The sequence below is a fragment of the Phocoena phocoena genome, chromosome 2 (assembly GCF_963924675.1).
Source record: "Phocoena phocoena chromosome 2, mPhoPho1.1, whole genome shotgun sequence".
Classification (NCBI taxonomy): domain Eukaryota; kingdom Metazoa; phylum Chordata; class Mammalia; order Artiodactyla; family Phocoenidae; genus Phocoena; species Phocoena phocoena.
Window position 1 is genome coordinate 134,628,923 of NC_089220.1, and position 14,884 is coordinate 134,643,806.

The 14,884-nt window shown below is 42.0% G+C and overlaps 1 protein-coding gene across 3 annotated transcripts in view; it reads right to left on the reverse strand.

Moving 5' to 3' along the window:
* Positions 1 to 7,662, reverse strand: part of SV2B (synaptic vesicle glycoprotein 2B) — an 82,100-nt gene extending 74,438 nt beyond the window's left edge. For all 3 annotated transcript variants that reach the window (XM_065871179.1, XM_065871178.1, XM_065871177.1), the window contains exon 1: positions 7,212 to 7,662. In XM_065871179.1, coding sequence (XP_065727251.1) covers positions 7,212 to 7,662 — 451 coding nt within the window. The remainder of the gene's footprint in view (positions 1 to 7,211) is intronic.
* Between the last annotated feature and the right edge of the window lie 7,222 nt (positions 7,663 to 14,884).

A 14,884-nucleotide genomic window follows, 5' to 3' on the forward strand; every position in this document is an offset into this window, starting at 1 on the left:
AGAAGCTCCAGAACCAATTCAGTAAACTCATTCTTAAGATTCTGTTCCTCTAGAACCACTCCCAGTACCAAAATCACAGGAGTAGAGTCATCATCCTAAACCACCTTGTCACTCCCTTCCTCAAAACCATTTAATAGCTCCCCATTTAATAGCTCTTGCATTGCCTGTGGAACCAAGTCCACACTCCTAAATATGGCAATCAGTGTAGACTCTATTAAGGGAGGCCTTGGCTTTCATTCTATTCTGAAGAATCCCATGATCTAAAAAATATAAATAAGGACAACTGATATAATCCAACACAAAAAGATTATATGAAAATTCTTAGTGATGGATTTCACCATCATGAGTATTTGTTTCCATGAGGCTAAGTAAGTATTTATTGAGCACGTATTTTGTGCCAGGCTCTGGGGTACAGGTGGCCCCTCCTTTCAGGAACTGACACTCTGAATTCAGGGCTAAAGAAAAAGTGGCTCATAAATCAAGTGCTCTGCCCTGATGTTCACTTCGAACTTGCATATAAAACAATTAAAGGATAATCTTTCATGACAGCAGAGTAATACATCCATCTCCTAGCTGCTATGGAAATTCAACACGCAATTTATTCTAATGAATCCACTCCATCTGACATTGCTCCATGTCCTCCCTTAGCTCATAATGACACCAAGCCCCAGGGGTCCCCTGTTACGTTCTAAATCACTATCTGAAGCGTAGGACTCCCTGAGCCTTCCTGCTGCAGATAGCAAGAAAAACTAACAGCCAACAAAATACCCACTGAGCCACTAGACCCTTCCAGGAAGTCAAAATTCTGAAGGCAAAAGGGGAACTCTTACCTAAAAATGAGGCTCTCTTTCTTTTGATCAGCATGAAGGTAGGAATCACCCACAGTTGCAGCCTAAGGGGTATTTTTACAATTACGAGAAAACTTTGGTGGCAATTTACCAAATGCAGGCAGAGAAGGATGCTGTTGCTTTGTTCCATGTGTCATCAATACTAAGTGGTATCCTAGCTATAAGGAAGCAATGATTAGGGATGCCAACAATTTGATGTCATTTGAAAAAGCAAATGTCATGCCAGACAGTCCTAAACTTCCTATCTTTAAGTCATTTTAAATGATTTTTTTCTACATATAGCTAGAAAATACATGAATAATATTGATACCTGAAGGGGATTAAAAAGAAACATATTGATAGATTCATTCATCAACCACCTAAAATCATGGAAGACTCTGAGAGGAAGAATTCAGATCAGCACAAGGTCACACAACCACTAAACAGCAAGCAGATATAAAAACAAGCCACTTAACTCTACAACCTGCCAACCTCAAGTTCTACCCCTCACACTGTCTCTGTTTTCTTCATATTTGAATAACAGGGATAAGACTGAAAATTGCATTGCATAATTGCATAGTGCTGCTTGGTATTTTATATTTCTCGTATGAACTCTATTTTCACCATTAGAATAAAACACACTGAGTGCTGGGACCTGCCTGTCTTGCATTGCCATAGAGGGAATACAGGCATGCGGAAATGTCCAGCAATTCTTTTTTTTTTTTTTTCAGCAATTCTTTTAAAAATAAGAATAAAGAGTCTAATTAACAAATGAATGCATTCTTTTTGTCTTAAAGGGGACCAACCACTTTATAAGAAGCAGGGCTGACCCTTCAATGCTAACAACATTTTCACAGGACTTCTTCTTCCCCAACTGAGACAGTTCTAGACAAGTGACTCACTAAAACACAACCCTTCAAGGAAGCAAACTTTCATCTTTCTAAAACCTCAGCAAAGTGGCACAGCGGTACCCAGATATTTTTGTTACCCGGCCTGGGGATGCTTCTTTTATTTTCTGAATGGTTCATCCATTTCCAGGAAGAAAATAACAAAATAATCTATAATTTGAGGCCCGTATTTGGGGGTAGGAAGAGTTCTCCTTCTGAATTTTTTCCCTGGAACATCAACTAGGAGTCAAGTCCAGAGGCATATCACTTTCAGTTTCCTTTTTTTTTTTTTTTTTTGCTGAGCTTCAGGTCTTGAGGGATCTCAGTTCCCCCACAAGGGATTGAACCCAGGCCACGGCAGTGAAAGCACCGAGTCCTAACCACTAGACCACCAAGGAACTCCCCCAGTTTCTTTTTAAAATAAAAGAGAGTTAAGAGAATGAGAAGACAGGTCGCAGACTGGTAGAAAATATTTGCAAAAGATACATCTGATAAAGGACTGTTATCCAAAACCTACAAAGAACTCTTAAAACTCAACAATAAGAAAACAAAATACTTCTTTAAAAATGGGTCAAAGACCTTAATAAACACTTCACCAAAGAAGGTATACAGATGGCAAATAAATATATGGAAAGATGCTCCACACCATATGTCATCAGAGTAATGCAAATTAAAACAACGGGATAGGGCTTCTCTGGTGGCGCAGTGGTTGAGAGTCCGCCTGCCGATGCAGGGGACGCGGGTTCATGCCCCGGTCCGGGAAGATCCCACATGCCGCAGAGCGACTGGGCCCGTGAGCCACGGCCGCTGAGCCTGCGCGTCCGGAGCCTGTGCTCCGCAACGGGAGAGGCCACAACAGTGAGAGGCCCGCGTACCACAAAGAAAAAAAAGAAAAAAGAAAAAAAAACGGGATATCACTTCACACCTATCAGAATGACCAAATCCAGAACACTGAAGACACCAAATACTGGCGAGGATGTGGAGCAACAGGAACTCTCGTTCATTGCTGGTGGGAAAGCAAAATGGCGCAGCCACTTTAGGAGACTTCGGCAGTTTCTTACAAAACCAAACTTTTTCTTACCATGCAATCCAGCAATCACACTCCTTGATACTTTCCCAAAGGAATTGAAAACTATGTCCATACAAAAACCTGCACGTGGACATTTATAGCAGTTTTATTCATAATTGTCAAAACTTGGAAGCAACCAAGATGTCCTTCAGTAGGTGACTGGACAAATAATCTGTGGTACATCCAGACAATGGAATATTATTCAACACTAAAAAGGCATGAGCTATTAATCCATGAAAAGACATGGAGGAAACTTAAATGCATATTACTAAGCAAAAGAAAGCAATTTGAAAAGGCTACATACTATATGAGTCCAATTATATGAAATTCTGGAAAAGAAAAAACCTTATGCAGACAGTAAAAAAAAAAAAAATCAGTTGTTTCCAGGGGTTGGGGAAGGGGGGAGAGATGAATAGGCAGAGCACAAAGAATTTTAGGGCAGTGAAAATTCTCTGTATGATACTGTAATGATGGATATATGTCATTACACATTTGTCTGGCCCATTGAATGTGTAACAGCAAGATTGAACCCTATAGTAAAAATAAACTATGGACTTTGGGTGATTATGATGTGTCAATGTAGGTTCATCAACGGTAACAATGTACATCTACTAGAGGATGTTGATAATAGGAGGAGACGATGTATGTGTGTGGGGAAGGGGCATAAAGAAAACCTCTGTACCTTCCTCTCAATTTGTCTGTGAACCTAAAACTTCTCAAAAAAATATTGTCTTAAAAAAAAAAAAACAGCTAGGAAGGGGAAAGAAAGAACTGGGTTAGCACTTGAACAGAAAAGGCCTTTTCACCAGCCAAGGTAGGGAAGCTTGACCTTAAAAGCCTATTATAAATAACTTTGGGTTAAAGAAATATGCAATGTCACCTGAGAAAATCTAGTCCTGAATTTGGATGAGTCATCATTATCAAGCAATCAGCTTAGTAATAATAACAACCTCAACAATAATAACTAAAATGAGCACCTATTATGGGCAGGCACTGTTTCAGGCAAGTTAAATGCATTAAATCCATTTAGCCCTCAAAAACCCTATGAGGTAAGATACCATTAGTATCTCCATTTTGCAGAGAAGGAAACCAAGGCACAGAGAAGCTAAGTAATTCCCAAAGTCACCCTCCTAAGAATTGACAGAGCAAGGGCTCATACCCAGGCCACCTGGCTGCAGGGTCCAGGCTGCTCCCTTGTCTCACTGCAACTATAATTCACTGTAAATGCTGAAGGGAGACTGTCATAATACAAAGTAACAAGAACAAACAGTAGTTTAGGGGCATGGAGAGCTGATTGCTTTACCAGCTTTATCTCACTGAATCTTCACAACAGATGTATCATTACCCTATTCCATATATTGGAAAACTGATAATTAAAGAAGTGATGACTTGCCCAAGGTCATTGGAAAATAAATGATATAGCCAGTTGCCAAACCCTAGTGGCCAGACACCAGTGTCCACACCACTATTCCCCACACCATGCTATGTCTCTGTTGGAAGCAATCCATGGTGCTCAAGTAATCTATGGGATGCTTGATGACTGGAAAGAAGTCTGCCCCATGGCATGACCTCCTTCCTAAAGACCATGTGTGAAAGAAAGGCGGTATGGTATAGCAGAATGAACACAGACCCTGAAATCAGAAAGATCTGGGTTGAAATCCCAGCTCCAGCAATTACTATGTGACATTAAATACAGCTCTCTGAGCCTGTTTTCTGATGTGTACAAATGGGATAAAAATCCTATAAGCACCATGGTGACTACGAAGCTGACATGAGACAGCACATGGAAAAGCCGGCCTCACGAGACCCTCCAAACACCCACCTCCCTGGATCCATAAAGGGGGCCCCACAAGTGCATCGGGAGTCCATCTCTGCTCAGGGGTCTGCCTGCCCCTCTTGGGCTGAGTCATAGCATCTTCATGATAAACACTGAAAGTAAAATTGCACAAATGTTGGCTCTCCAGATTGGGACCATGTTCCCTCAACTCCTAGCATTTGCCCTGGGAGCCAGCAAGAGCTGTTACCATGCTGTTAATGAGGTTACTGGGCACCAGGTGGCAGAGAGAACAAGAGGGAGTGAAAGCGTTACTAACATACCAATTTGGACTAATAGGGGCCCAAGGTTTCAGTTGAGAATGTCACAAAACAAAATAATGGTCTTGGAAATATTTAGATCAATTGGGGATGGTTTGGTTTGATCAGGAGGTTGGGGTTTGTTTTGGTTTGGTTTTTGCCCTTTTTAAAAAATCTGTTGAAACTTAGAGAAACACAGCAGAATTTTGTTGATAAAAAAATAATAAAAATAATTTTTAAAAAATAAAATTTTGTTGGTGTTTAAAAACTCTGGGTGACGTCTTGCTTATTGAGTCATTTCTTTTGTTTGCATATACTTGGTCTCTTCTGGTTTCTGGATGGCCATATCTGACAGAGTTCTCATCATTTTAAATGTCTCTTTAATTAAGCAAGAATGGATAAAACCATTTGTGTGTGTGTGTGTTTGTGAGTAGTATATTTCACTTATCATAATTCAAGTTTCATCCATGTTTTAGCATGTGTCAGAATTTACTTCTTTAAGGCTGATTTTGGGGGGGGGGTATTTATATTCATTAAGGATATTGGCCCGTATTTTTCTTTTTTCTTTTTTTTCAAATTTTATTGAAGTATAGTTGATTTGCAGTGTTGTGTTAATTTCTTCTGTACAGGAAAGTGACTCTGTTATATATATATTCTTTTCATATTTTTTTCCATTATGGTTTATCACAGGATATTGAATACTGTTCCCTGTGCTATACAGTAGGATCTTGCTGTTTATCCATCCTATATATAATAGTTTGCCTCTGCTAATCCCAAACTCCCATTCCTTCCCTCCCCTACTCCCCTTCCTTGGCAACCACAAGTCTGATCTCTATACCTGTGAGCCTGTAAAACCATTTTTAAGAGCCTCCAGGGACAATTCTCTATGCAGATATTTTCTTTATATTATATCCCAATCTTATTTATTGTGGCTCGAAATCAGGGGCCAACAAACTATAGCCCATAAGCTAAATTCAGCCTACTGCCTTTTCTTGTAAATAAAGTTTTATTGGAACCAGTTGTGCCCATTAGTTTACAAATGGTCTATGGCTGCTTTTGTGCTAGAGGCAAAGTTGAGTAGTGGTGACAGAGGCCATCTGGAGCTTTAGAGAAAATGTTTGTCAATCCCTGCTCTAAAGCAGGCATTGGGACCAGAATGGCACAAAGTGTTTCATAGCAGGTATCCCTACCATAATCAAATAATTCTCTATGTTCGTTAATGCTTGTTTGTCCTACTTTATGTAAGTTCTTTGAGAGTCAAGGACTACATCTACCTTGTTCAATATTTTCTCCCCAGGGCCTGAGCACAAAGACCAAAACATGGTACACAAGTAAGAGATATCTTTTGAGTGAATGAACTAAGCTGTTAGATGGATTTTGAGTTCTTGTGGGTCATAACTATGTCTCCGTCTTGAGGAAGAACCTGACTCACAGTAAGTTCTCTGTAGCTGTATATTTGCTAAACAATCAATTGCATGGACTCTGAAATTAGAGAATGAATATGTTTTGCAGGACATTTAATGACCAAGACTATTTTGTCTATATTTTGATGAATCTCTTCTATGTCACACAATTTATGCCCATCCTCTCTCTAACTTCACAGAATCCTCTGTGCCGCAAGCCCTGATATCTGATGTTTGGCTCTGATGGTGCTAGTCTCATCAATGATTTGCAAAGCTGCTCCTCCATCCCATGGAATCCATCTGTGCTTCACAGCATGATCCCCAACAGCCTGAAGGGGCTCTGTGGGTGGCTCAGACCAGTATTCATCGCCAAGGCACATGGGCATTCAGCCCACTAACACTTATACACAAGAGAAACCAGGAGCAGATGCTATCAGGTTCTGGAAAGACATAGAGAGAAGTACTGAGTGGAAGAGACCCCTGGCTTGCCACACACAAAATGAATTTGTCATTTGGATATGGAAGATGGTTTAACACGAAAAAGAGAGAAATCAGACTCTCAAGGAGGCAACAAGACTTGGAAAAAAGAACATAACCTTCAAAAATTGTGAATCACTATGTTGTACACCCGTAACATACAATATTGTACATTAATTATACTTCAATTTGAAAAAAAAAAGACTTGGAAAGAAGAACTAAGAGCTTGGGACTCAGACAGATCTGGGTAGGCACCCAAGCTCCAATACTTACTAGCTTTGTAAACCTGTGCCTATTAATTTCTCTGAGATAAAAATACCTTAGTGACAAAATGGATGTAAAATGATAGTGTTGCAAGGACACTATGATAGATTTAAGATACCTAACAGTGATAGGTGCTATACAAATTTTACTGCTCTTTCCCCTTCAGATTTTAATGCCACAAAGAGAATGACCTTTGAAAATTTCTACTTACCAAGCATTCCTTTCTTGGAACTAGACAGACACATGTCCTTCTCTGCACTGGGCAGGGCAAAACTCACCACAAACACTTCCACGCCATCAGCCATCAGGGCCAAACCCAAAACAAAAAAGAGGGTCCACTGGAAGCGTCCGTGGCCACACTCATCAATGATGGTCTCGTACTGGTGGGCCAGCTGCTCTTCTTCTTCCATCCTCTCGGCCATCAGGTCTGCCTGGCCCCGAAGACCATCCACCCTGGAGGGCGCCATCTTGGTCTGCTTGGCCTTGATGTCATCTGGGTGAGGGATGCCCTGGTACTCGCCCTCATAGATCTCATCCTCTTCATCATGGCCTTCTGTAACATCACTCTGTGCATCTTCTTCTGGATTGGATTCATTACCACGATAATAGCCATCACTGGGGGCATAGCCCTCATAGTTGTCATGATATTTGTAGTCATCCATTCCTTGGTTCTGGGACTGCCTGCTTGCCTCTTGAGCTATATCCCCTGCAGTGTGAAAGAGGTTTGGGCTGTTTCAATAAACATCATCCATTCTGTGTACAGAGGTTGAAATGTAGACTTCTTGGGTGAATGTGACACCTGTATTCTTTGCCTTGGTCTCAAAGGCAACCTAAGTATCCATGTGCACTCAATGTCTATTGGAAGTCTTTGGAAAGTTTCAAATTCTGGTCTGGTCTCCTGCAGCAATCCAAGGGTATTGTGTTGGAGACGTTGATTAGAAATGGGTCCAGCTGTTCTCCTTGACAAGGAGTCTGCAGGACTTGGCAACTTGCTGACTGGCCTGGTTTGTTCTGCTACTGAAGGTTATACCCTGGAGTACAGAGAAAGGAAAGAGAAGAATGTTATGAAATGTGGAAATTCTGACAAAATACTCTCAGAATTAAACAAATAAGTTTATTAGTGCCAGTGCTTCATGTGTAATGTGGAGGAAATCTTGGTTAGACATCAGATTCATACCAAATGAAGGAGCCTTAAACCGGTGAAAAAGAGCAGTGGTCAGAGAGGCCCTTGGAAGCGTTGATTAACCCATGAAAGGGGTCAAGTCTTATACAAGAATGAAATATAAAGCGAGCAAGAGATTTTCAATATAAGACGATTTTGTGTTATGGGTTTTCTGTTAGAGTAGATCAAGCTTTTGGCAACAGGGCAGGTTTATTACGGCTCAGCTTCTGTTATGAGGAGGCCAGCTTTTCTAACTTTGGCATGAAGTGGCTGTACAATCTTACATCTAGAAATGTATGGCAAAGAAATATCCAGGACCATTTTTCCCAGGGCTCAGCTTACTTTTGAAACTCAGCATTGTGGTTCCAGGGCCACTCTGACCTTGTACTTGTCTTAAATAGGCAAGAATAGTTGCTAAAGACCCAGAACCAGAGAGCTTGTGCCTGAAATTTGATTCTGCCACATAATGTCCATGTGATCATGCACATATTTTTCTAAGCCTCAATTTTCTCATCTGTAAGATGGAGATAATAATAGTACTTAACCCGTAAGGCTGTGCATAAAGTACTTAGAACAGTGTCTGACCTGCTTGGTAAACACTGTTTAAGCATTGATGTTATTTTGCTCTTTTTTTTTCTAGCTCCAGTTCTGGAAACCAAGACCCAGTATTGTCAGAGCCAAGACCCTACCTTATATCCCAATTCCAATCAGTGGGTCCATCTGTTGATTTCCATGCCCAACAGACCCTGTCCTAATTACATCCCTAGAATTCCAGTTCTCACAAGGTCTGGAGTCACCATTTAACAATGCCTCCTGGGTACCAGAAACTGTGTTAAATGTGTCACATCCCTTATCCCTAATTCCTACAACAATCAGAAAAAGAAAGAAAATGTGTTTGCCTCCTTATCTTACAGATAAAGAAACTGTGTCTCAGGTGGAGTTAGATCAAGGTCACAGAACCAGGACTCAACCAGGTCCACTGATCCCCAAAGTCAGTTCTTTCCATGGCTGTCGTGCTTCCCAAATGCTGTTCCAAGGGCCTGTCACACTAGATCCCCCGGGGAGTTTAGAAAACAGATTCTAGAATGCATGCAGAGGGACTGGTTCAAACTCAGAAAGTGAGTTTTCACACGGTTCCCCGAGTGGCTCTGAGGCCCAGCTTCTTACTGAGCAGCCCCCCCGGGTGGAGGCCAGACCCCTCCTGGACACCTTAACTCACTTCAACTCTCCCCACTGCCAGACCCTCGGACTAAGATGGATGCTCAGATCTCTTCATCAGGGCTGCCAGAAATCCACTCCCCAGCTCAACCCACCTGCTGTGAAGTACATACTCGTTCCCTCAACCGTTCCAGGCCTCCCTGTCACACCCGAAACCCACATTGTCCTTTCACCAAGCTCAGCAGACACCACTCCACAGAGGACTGGACACACTTGCCCTCGCCATGCCCACAGGGTATCCCTGGACCCCCTGCCCTACACCTGTCTGCCTGGCTCTCCTCGCCCTCAGCCCTGGACAGACTCCAGCTCTGGAACTCATTTGACTCCGAAAACACAAGGGATATCTACTGGGGGATGCCAGACACTAGTGGTTCTCAAATGCAGGGTGGGCCAGAGCCAGTCAGGGCATGAGGGGCTCATTAGAAATGCAAATCTCAGCACCCCTCCCCCAAAGACTCTGAACCCGCAGAGCTGGGATGGGGCCTGGACATCTGCAACTTCGGCAAACATCATAAGGAATCCAGTGGACTACGCTTTGAGAAACAGTGAGGTAAAAAGTCGGCAAGAAATATTTACTGAGAACTGATTCTCACTTCATCCTTTCAGATTTTTCACCATCCCCAGTAAATAAATTTGTATTAGGCCATGCTGGCCTGAACCATGTCAAATTAATATTCTAAATCTGTTTTTATTATATGCATTTAGGACCACAGGAGGAATATAAATCACATGTAAACAGCATGAGAGCTTTGCAGAGTGCTATAAAAAATGGAGAAAGAACGCGCCAACTGCCTGAGATCTGGTGTGTTATTTCCATCCTGGGGGTTCTGCAAAAAATGTCATGAACTAAAAATGATAGATTTGCAATTCCAAAAGCACATGTGGGAAATACCACTCGGGGCAAAGGTCCTGGGACTTGCTTTGTGGAAAGAAGCAGATCTTTGTCAAAACAAATTCCACTCGTCTGATCCAGTTAAATGAACTGCTGTGAATGTCAGGTGTCGTGGAGTCGGGAAGACTCACTGTCAAGTGCTGTGGGGTTTTTTTCTCTTTCATTGAGAAATGCCAACTCATTTTTTCAGCAAAGTATTTTCTAGAGAGTACAGTTATTAATCCCTTATGGGTTGAATTGGGACCCCACCCCCCTAAAAAAAAGGTATATTGAAACCCTAACTTCCAGTACCTCATAATGTGACCTTATTTGCAACTATGTCTTTATAAGGGTAATCAAATTAAGATGAGGTCATTAGGGTGGGCTCTAATGCAATATGACTGGTGACTTATAAAAAGGGGAAATTTGGATGCAGAGACAGACACACATAGAGAAAAGATGATGTGGAGACACAGGGAGGGCACCATTGACAAGACAAGGGATGTCTGAGGCCACCAGAAGCAAGGAGAGAGGCCTGGAACAGATTCTCCTTCACAGCCCTCGGAAGGAATCAACTCTCATCAGGATCAATCAAAACCAACACCTTGCCTTTGGATTTCTAGACTTCACAACTGTGAAACGATACATTTCTTTCTTTAAGCCACCCAGTTTGTATTCCTTTGTTATGGCAGCACCAGGAAACTCATATATTCAAAAACATCAGCAAGTCTAATGATTATGAGCTAAACAGCAATAATAAAACAACCAGAAGAGCAGCTGTTAACTGCGGACTAAGATGAGCATGTTACAAGCATTACCTCATTTATCCTCACAGCCAATAGTGAAGCAATGTTATGCTCTCCATTTCACAGATGAAGAAACTGAGGGCTAAGAGGGTTAAAGAATGTGCCCGACGTAGCACAGAGAATCAATTTCAGGGCTTGGATTTGAAGCCAGCTTCAGAGAGAATGTTGGGGATGATGTACAGTGGAAGAAACTTAGGAGTCCAAGGAGACAAGTCAGGGTCAGACAAGGAGCTGCCTGCAGAGCTAGGACTGACATTGGGCTTCTGACTCCCAGGTTGAAGTTTGTTTGCCCATCCTCAACAAACATTCCCCAGGATCTTTGGTGCTTAAGGCATTGTATTAGTTTTGACATGACTTGATCCCCATTCTCAAGAGGTCTACCCCTCATGAGAGAGTCAAACAACACAAAGCATCATGCAGTCATAAAAATTAAATGTTAATATTAACTCTCATTAATATTATCTTTCATTTATTGGGCACTTGCCTTGTGGCTTTGAGCCAAGTACAATGCTAAGTTTATCGTGTGCTCTACATATTCCAACTGGGACAAGAACCCTATGAGGCAGGGGCTGTTTTTATACTCAGTTTACAATAAACAAGTCTGAGGCTGAAGAGGTTGGACAGATGACCAGGGTCACAGGTTGTAGGTTCTCCAAGGAGGTTCAGAGAAGGGAAGGATCGCTCTGAGCTGAGTTCTGCTGAAATAGCATCTTAGAGATTGGGGGATTTTCAAGGGCAGGAAAGGGCTCAGACAAGCAAACAACAGAGAGGAGGGCACTACAGGCTGGAGAACAGGGAGAAGCAAAGGCACAGAGGTAGGAATGGCTTCACTTGTTTTGGCAGCAATGAAGCATCTGCCCACAGCAGAGGATCCAAGAAGGGGCGATTATGGGAGACAGACTGGGGAGGGAAATAGCAATCAGTCTGAATGCCCTGCTCAGGGACTGAGAATTTTCCTTTGAGCAAGGGAAGCCCTGAAATTGTTGTTGAAGTGAGTAAAGTAGCGTCATGCAGATCAGGGATCTGGAAAGATTTTCCCGGTGGGAACGCGTGTCCTGGTTTTCAAGTGAAAACCTAGAGACAACAAAACCAGGTAGAAGTTTTCGTGTGTGTGTGTGTGTGTGTGTGTGTGTGTGTGTGTGTGTGTAACTGAAGATATTGCATGCCGCAACGAAGATGCCTCATGCTGCAACTAAGACCCAGTGCAGCCAAAATAAATAAATTTAAAAAAGAAAGACAGACAGACAAGTCTTTTTTCAGGCTGATCTGCCTTTTTGGAGGGTGGTAGGCTATATAGCAGAATGGCTCAAGAACACAACCCCTAGTGTTAAGGCCCCAGGTTCAAATCCTGACTCTGCCACTTCCTGCTACCTGTGCGCAAGCTACTGGCGACTCTGTGCCTCAGTTTCCTCACCTGTAAAATGGTCGTAATACTAGTACCTACGCTGAGGATCGGGGAAGAGTGCTTAGCACAGTGCCTGGCACGGATGTGATCAATATAAATTGGATTTTTTATTAGGATCGTTGTTGCTGTTATGATTATTATCTGAGGATTGATAAGGAAAATGTAGCCAGGATCTCAGCTTGAGCCTTGCCTAACTCCACTTGAGACCTGGGGCCCATCTGGACTGGGCTGAAGAACAAAACACAGAGAAAAACAAACTGACATTTAGTTATTCATGAAAACCACTGCTTCTCCAAAATGACCCAGCACAAATCTCTTAAGCATCCTCCTTTAACTCTTACATTCTGTTAACCTCTGCGTCTATGCTATCTGATTCAAAATCACCGCGCGGCAAACACTTGTTCATGATTAAATATCACATAGAACGAAGCTAAAAATAATGTTATAATCAAATGATGTAATGCTTCCCAAAATGTGTTCTGCAGGACATTAGGCCTTTTAATATGCTCATTTAAGGGGAAAAAAAAGAATTTCAAGAGCAAATAAGTTTAGGAAATGTTGCATACTCTCTTCACCATTTTCTTTCAGAGATTCATAACGCACATGGCTATGTTAAAAGCTATGTTGAGAAGACCTGAATAAAAACCTATTTCACACCACAATGAGCTACCACCACACACCCATCAGAATAGTTACAATCAACAGACAGACGATAGCGAGTGCTGACTAGGATATTATGAACTAGAACCCTCAGACATTGTTGGTAGGAATAAGACATGGTTCAGCCACTTTGGAAAACAGTTTGGCACGTTCTTAAAACGTTAAACGTACACTTACCGAACAATTCCAACCTAAGAGAAATAAAAACACATGCCCACACAAAGACTAATACGTGACTGTAAATAACAACATAATTTACAATGGCCCCAAACTGAGAACAATACAAATGTCCATCAACTAATGAATGGATGAACAGAAGGTGGTATATCCATGCAATGGAAGAATAACCAGCAAGAAAAAGGAACAAACTATGGGTGCATACTACAACATGGAGGAACGTCAAAACCATTACACCAAGTAAAAGAAGGCAAACACAAAGGGTCGTGTAGCGTATGACTCCATTATATGACATTCTCCAGAACAGGCAAATCCATAGAGACGGAAAGCAGATAAGTGGTTGCCTGGGGCCAGGCTGGGAGTGGGGAATGACTGTAATTAAATTTGAGAGAAGTGCTGTGAGTGGTCTAAAACTGGATTATAGTGATGGTTGTCGCACAATTCTATACATTTACTAAAAATCATTTACTCTAATGAGTGGATTTTATGCCATGCATATTTTAATAATAAATTATTATTTTAAATAATTTTATCATTTATATTATATAATAAAGCTGCTGTTCTTCCCCTCTTTCTTCCCCCCAAAATCTATTTAACTGGTGGAAACCAGTGTTACCCGTGATTATGGACCTCTTTTTCCTTGGAACCCGTATTAACATTAGGCTCTTCTAAATAGTGAAGTACTGATTTAGAGTCTAAGCTTTATTCAACCTAGGATTTTGTCATGTCTTGAAAGCCAATTTGGCCAGCATCACGGAGTCTATTTGCATGCAGGACCCATTAGAAGTGAGAATTAGAGAAAACAGCCTGGTCGTAGCCCAATGGGCCACAGGTGGAGGGAAAGATAATTCTGAGATTTTCCACCAGATTCGATCAAATCTTGGTGGTATATCAAGAGCCCAGAATGTGGCAAGTTGGGTGCAAACAATAATGGAAGATGGTCCCCTTAGCAAAGATGCCAGTAGATTCAGACCCACTCCGAGAAAGCTGAGCGCACTCGTTGGCCTCCTTGGCAGGAGTCAGTAGCAGCTGTGGCTTCAGCGGCAATTGGCCTTGATGAGACATTCACCCCAAAGAGTCAGGGCAGAAGAACATGGCAGATAACCTACACTTAGAAAGGCTAGTGCACCAACACAGGAGATGGCCTTGGGTACTCCTGAAACTATTTGGCAGGAATTAAGGAGGAACTGAGGCATAGAGGGGCAAAGCCTGAGAAGATCGTATTTAGAACCTTAGTGTAATTCTATTTCACATGAAGAAGAGATAGGAAGGTCAGCAAACTCAGATAGGCACTAATGAGATAGCCGATGTGTCAGTTAGCTTTGCAGACACCTCTTACTTCAGTTCCCAGCCTAATTGTGCAGGTCATGCTAATAATGAGTCCAAAGATAGGACAAGAGGGCTCAGTACGAAATATTGTCAGTTGTTTAAGAGAAAGACCGCTGGACCACTAGATAGAGGATGTGAACTACAGCCCTATGCCTGCCATCGAGTCAGGGTGGGACCCTGGATGCAGCCCTCAGTTCCATGCGTCTAAATGACAGGCTGTACTGGATGACTTCTTAAGGTCCTTTCCAGCTCTCTG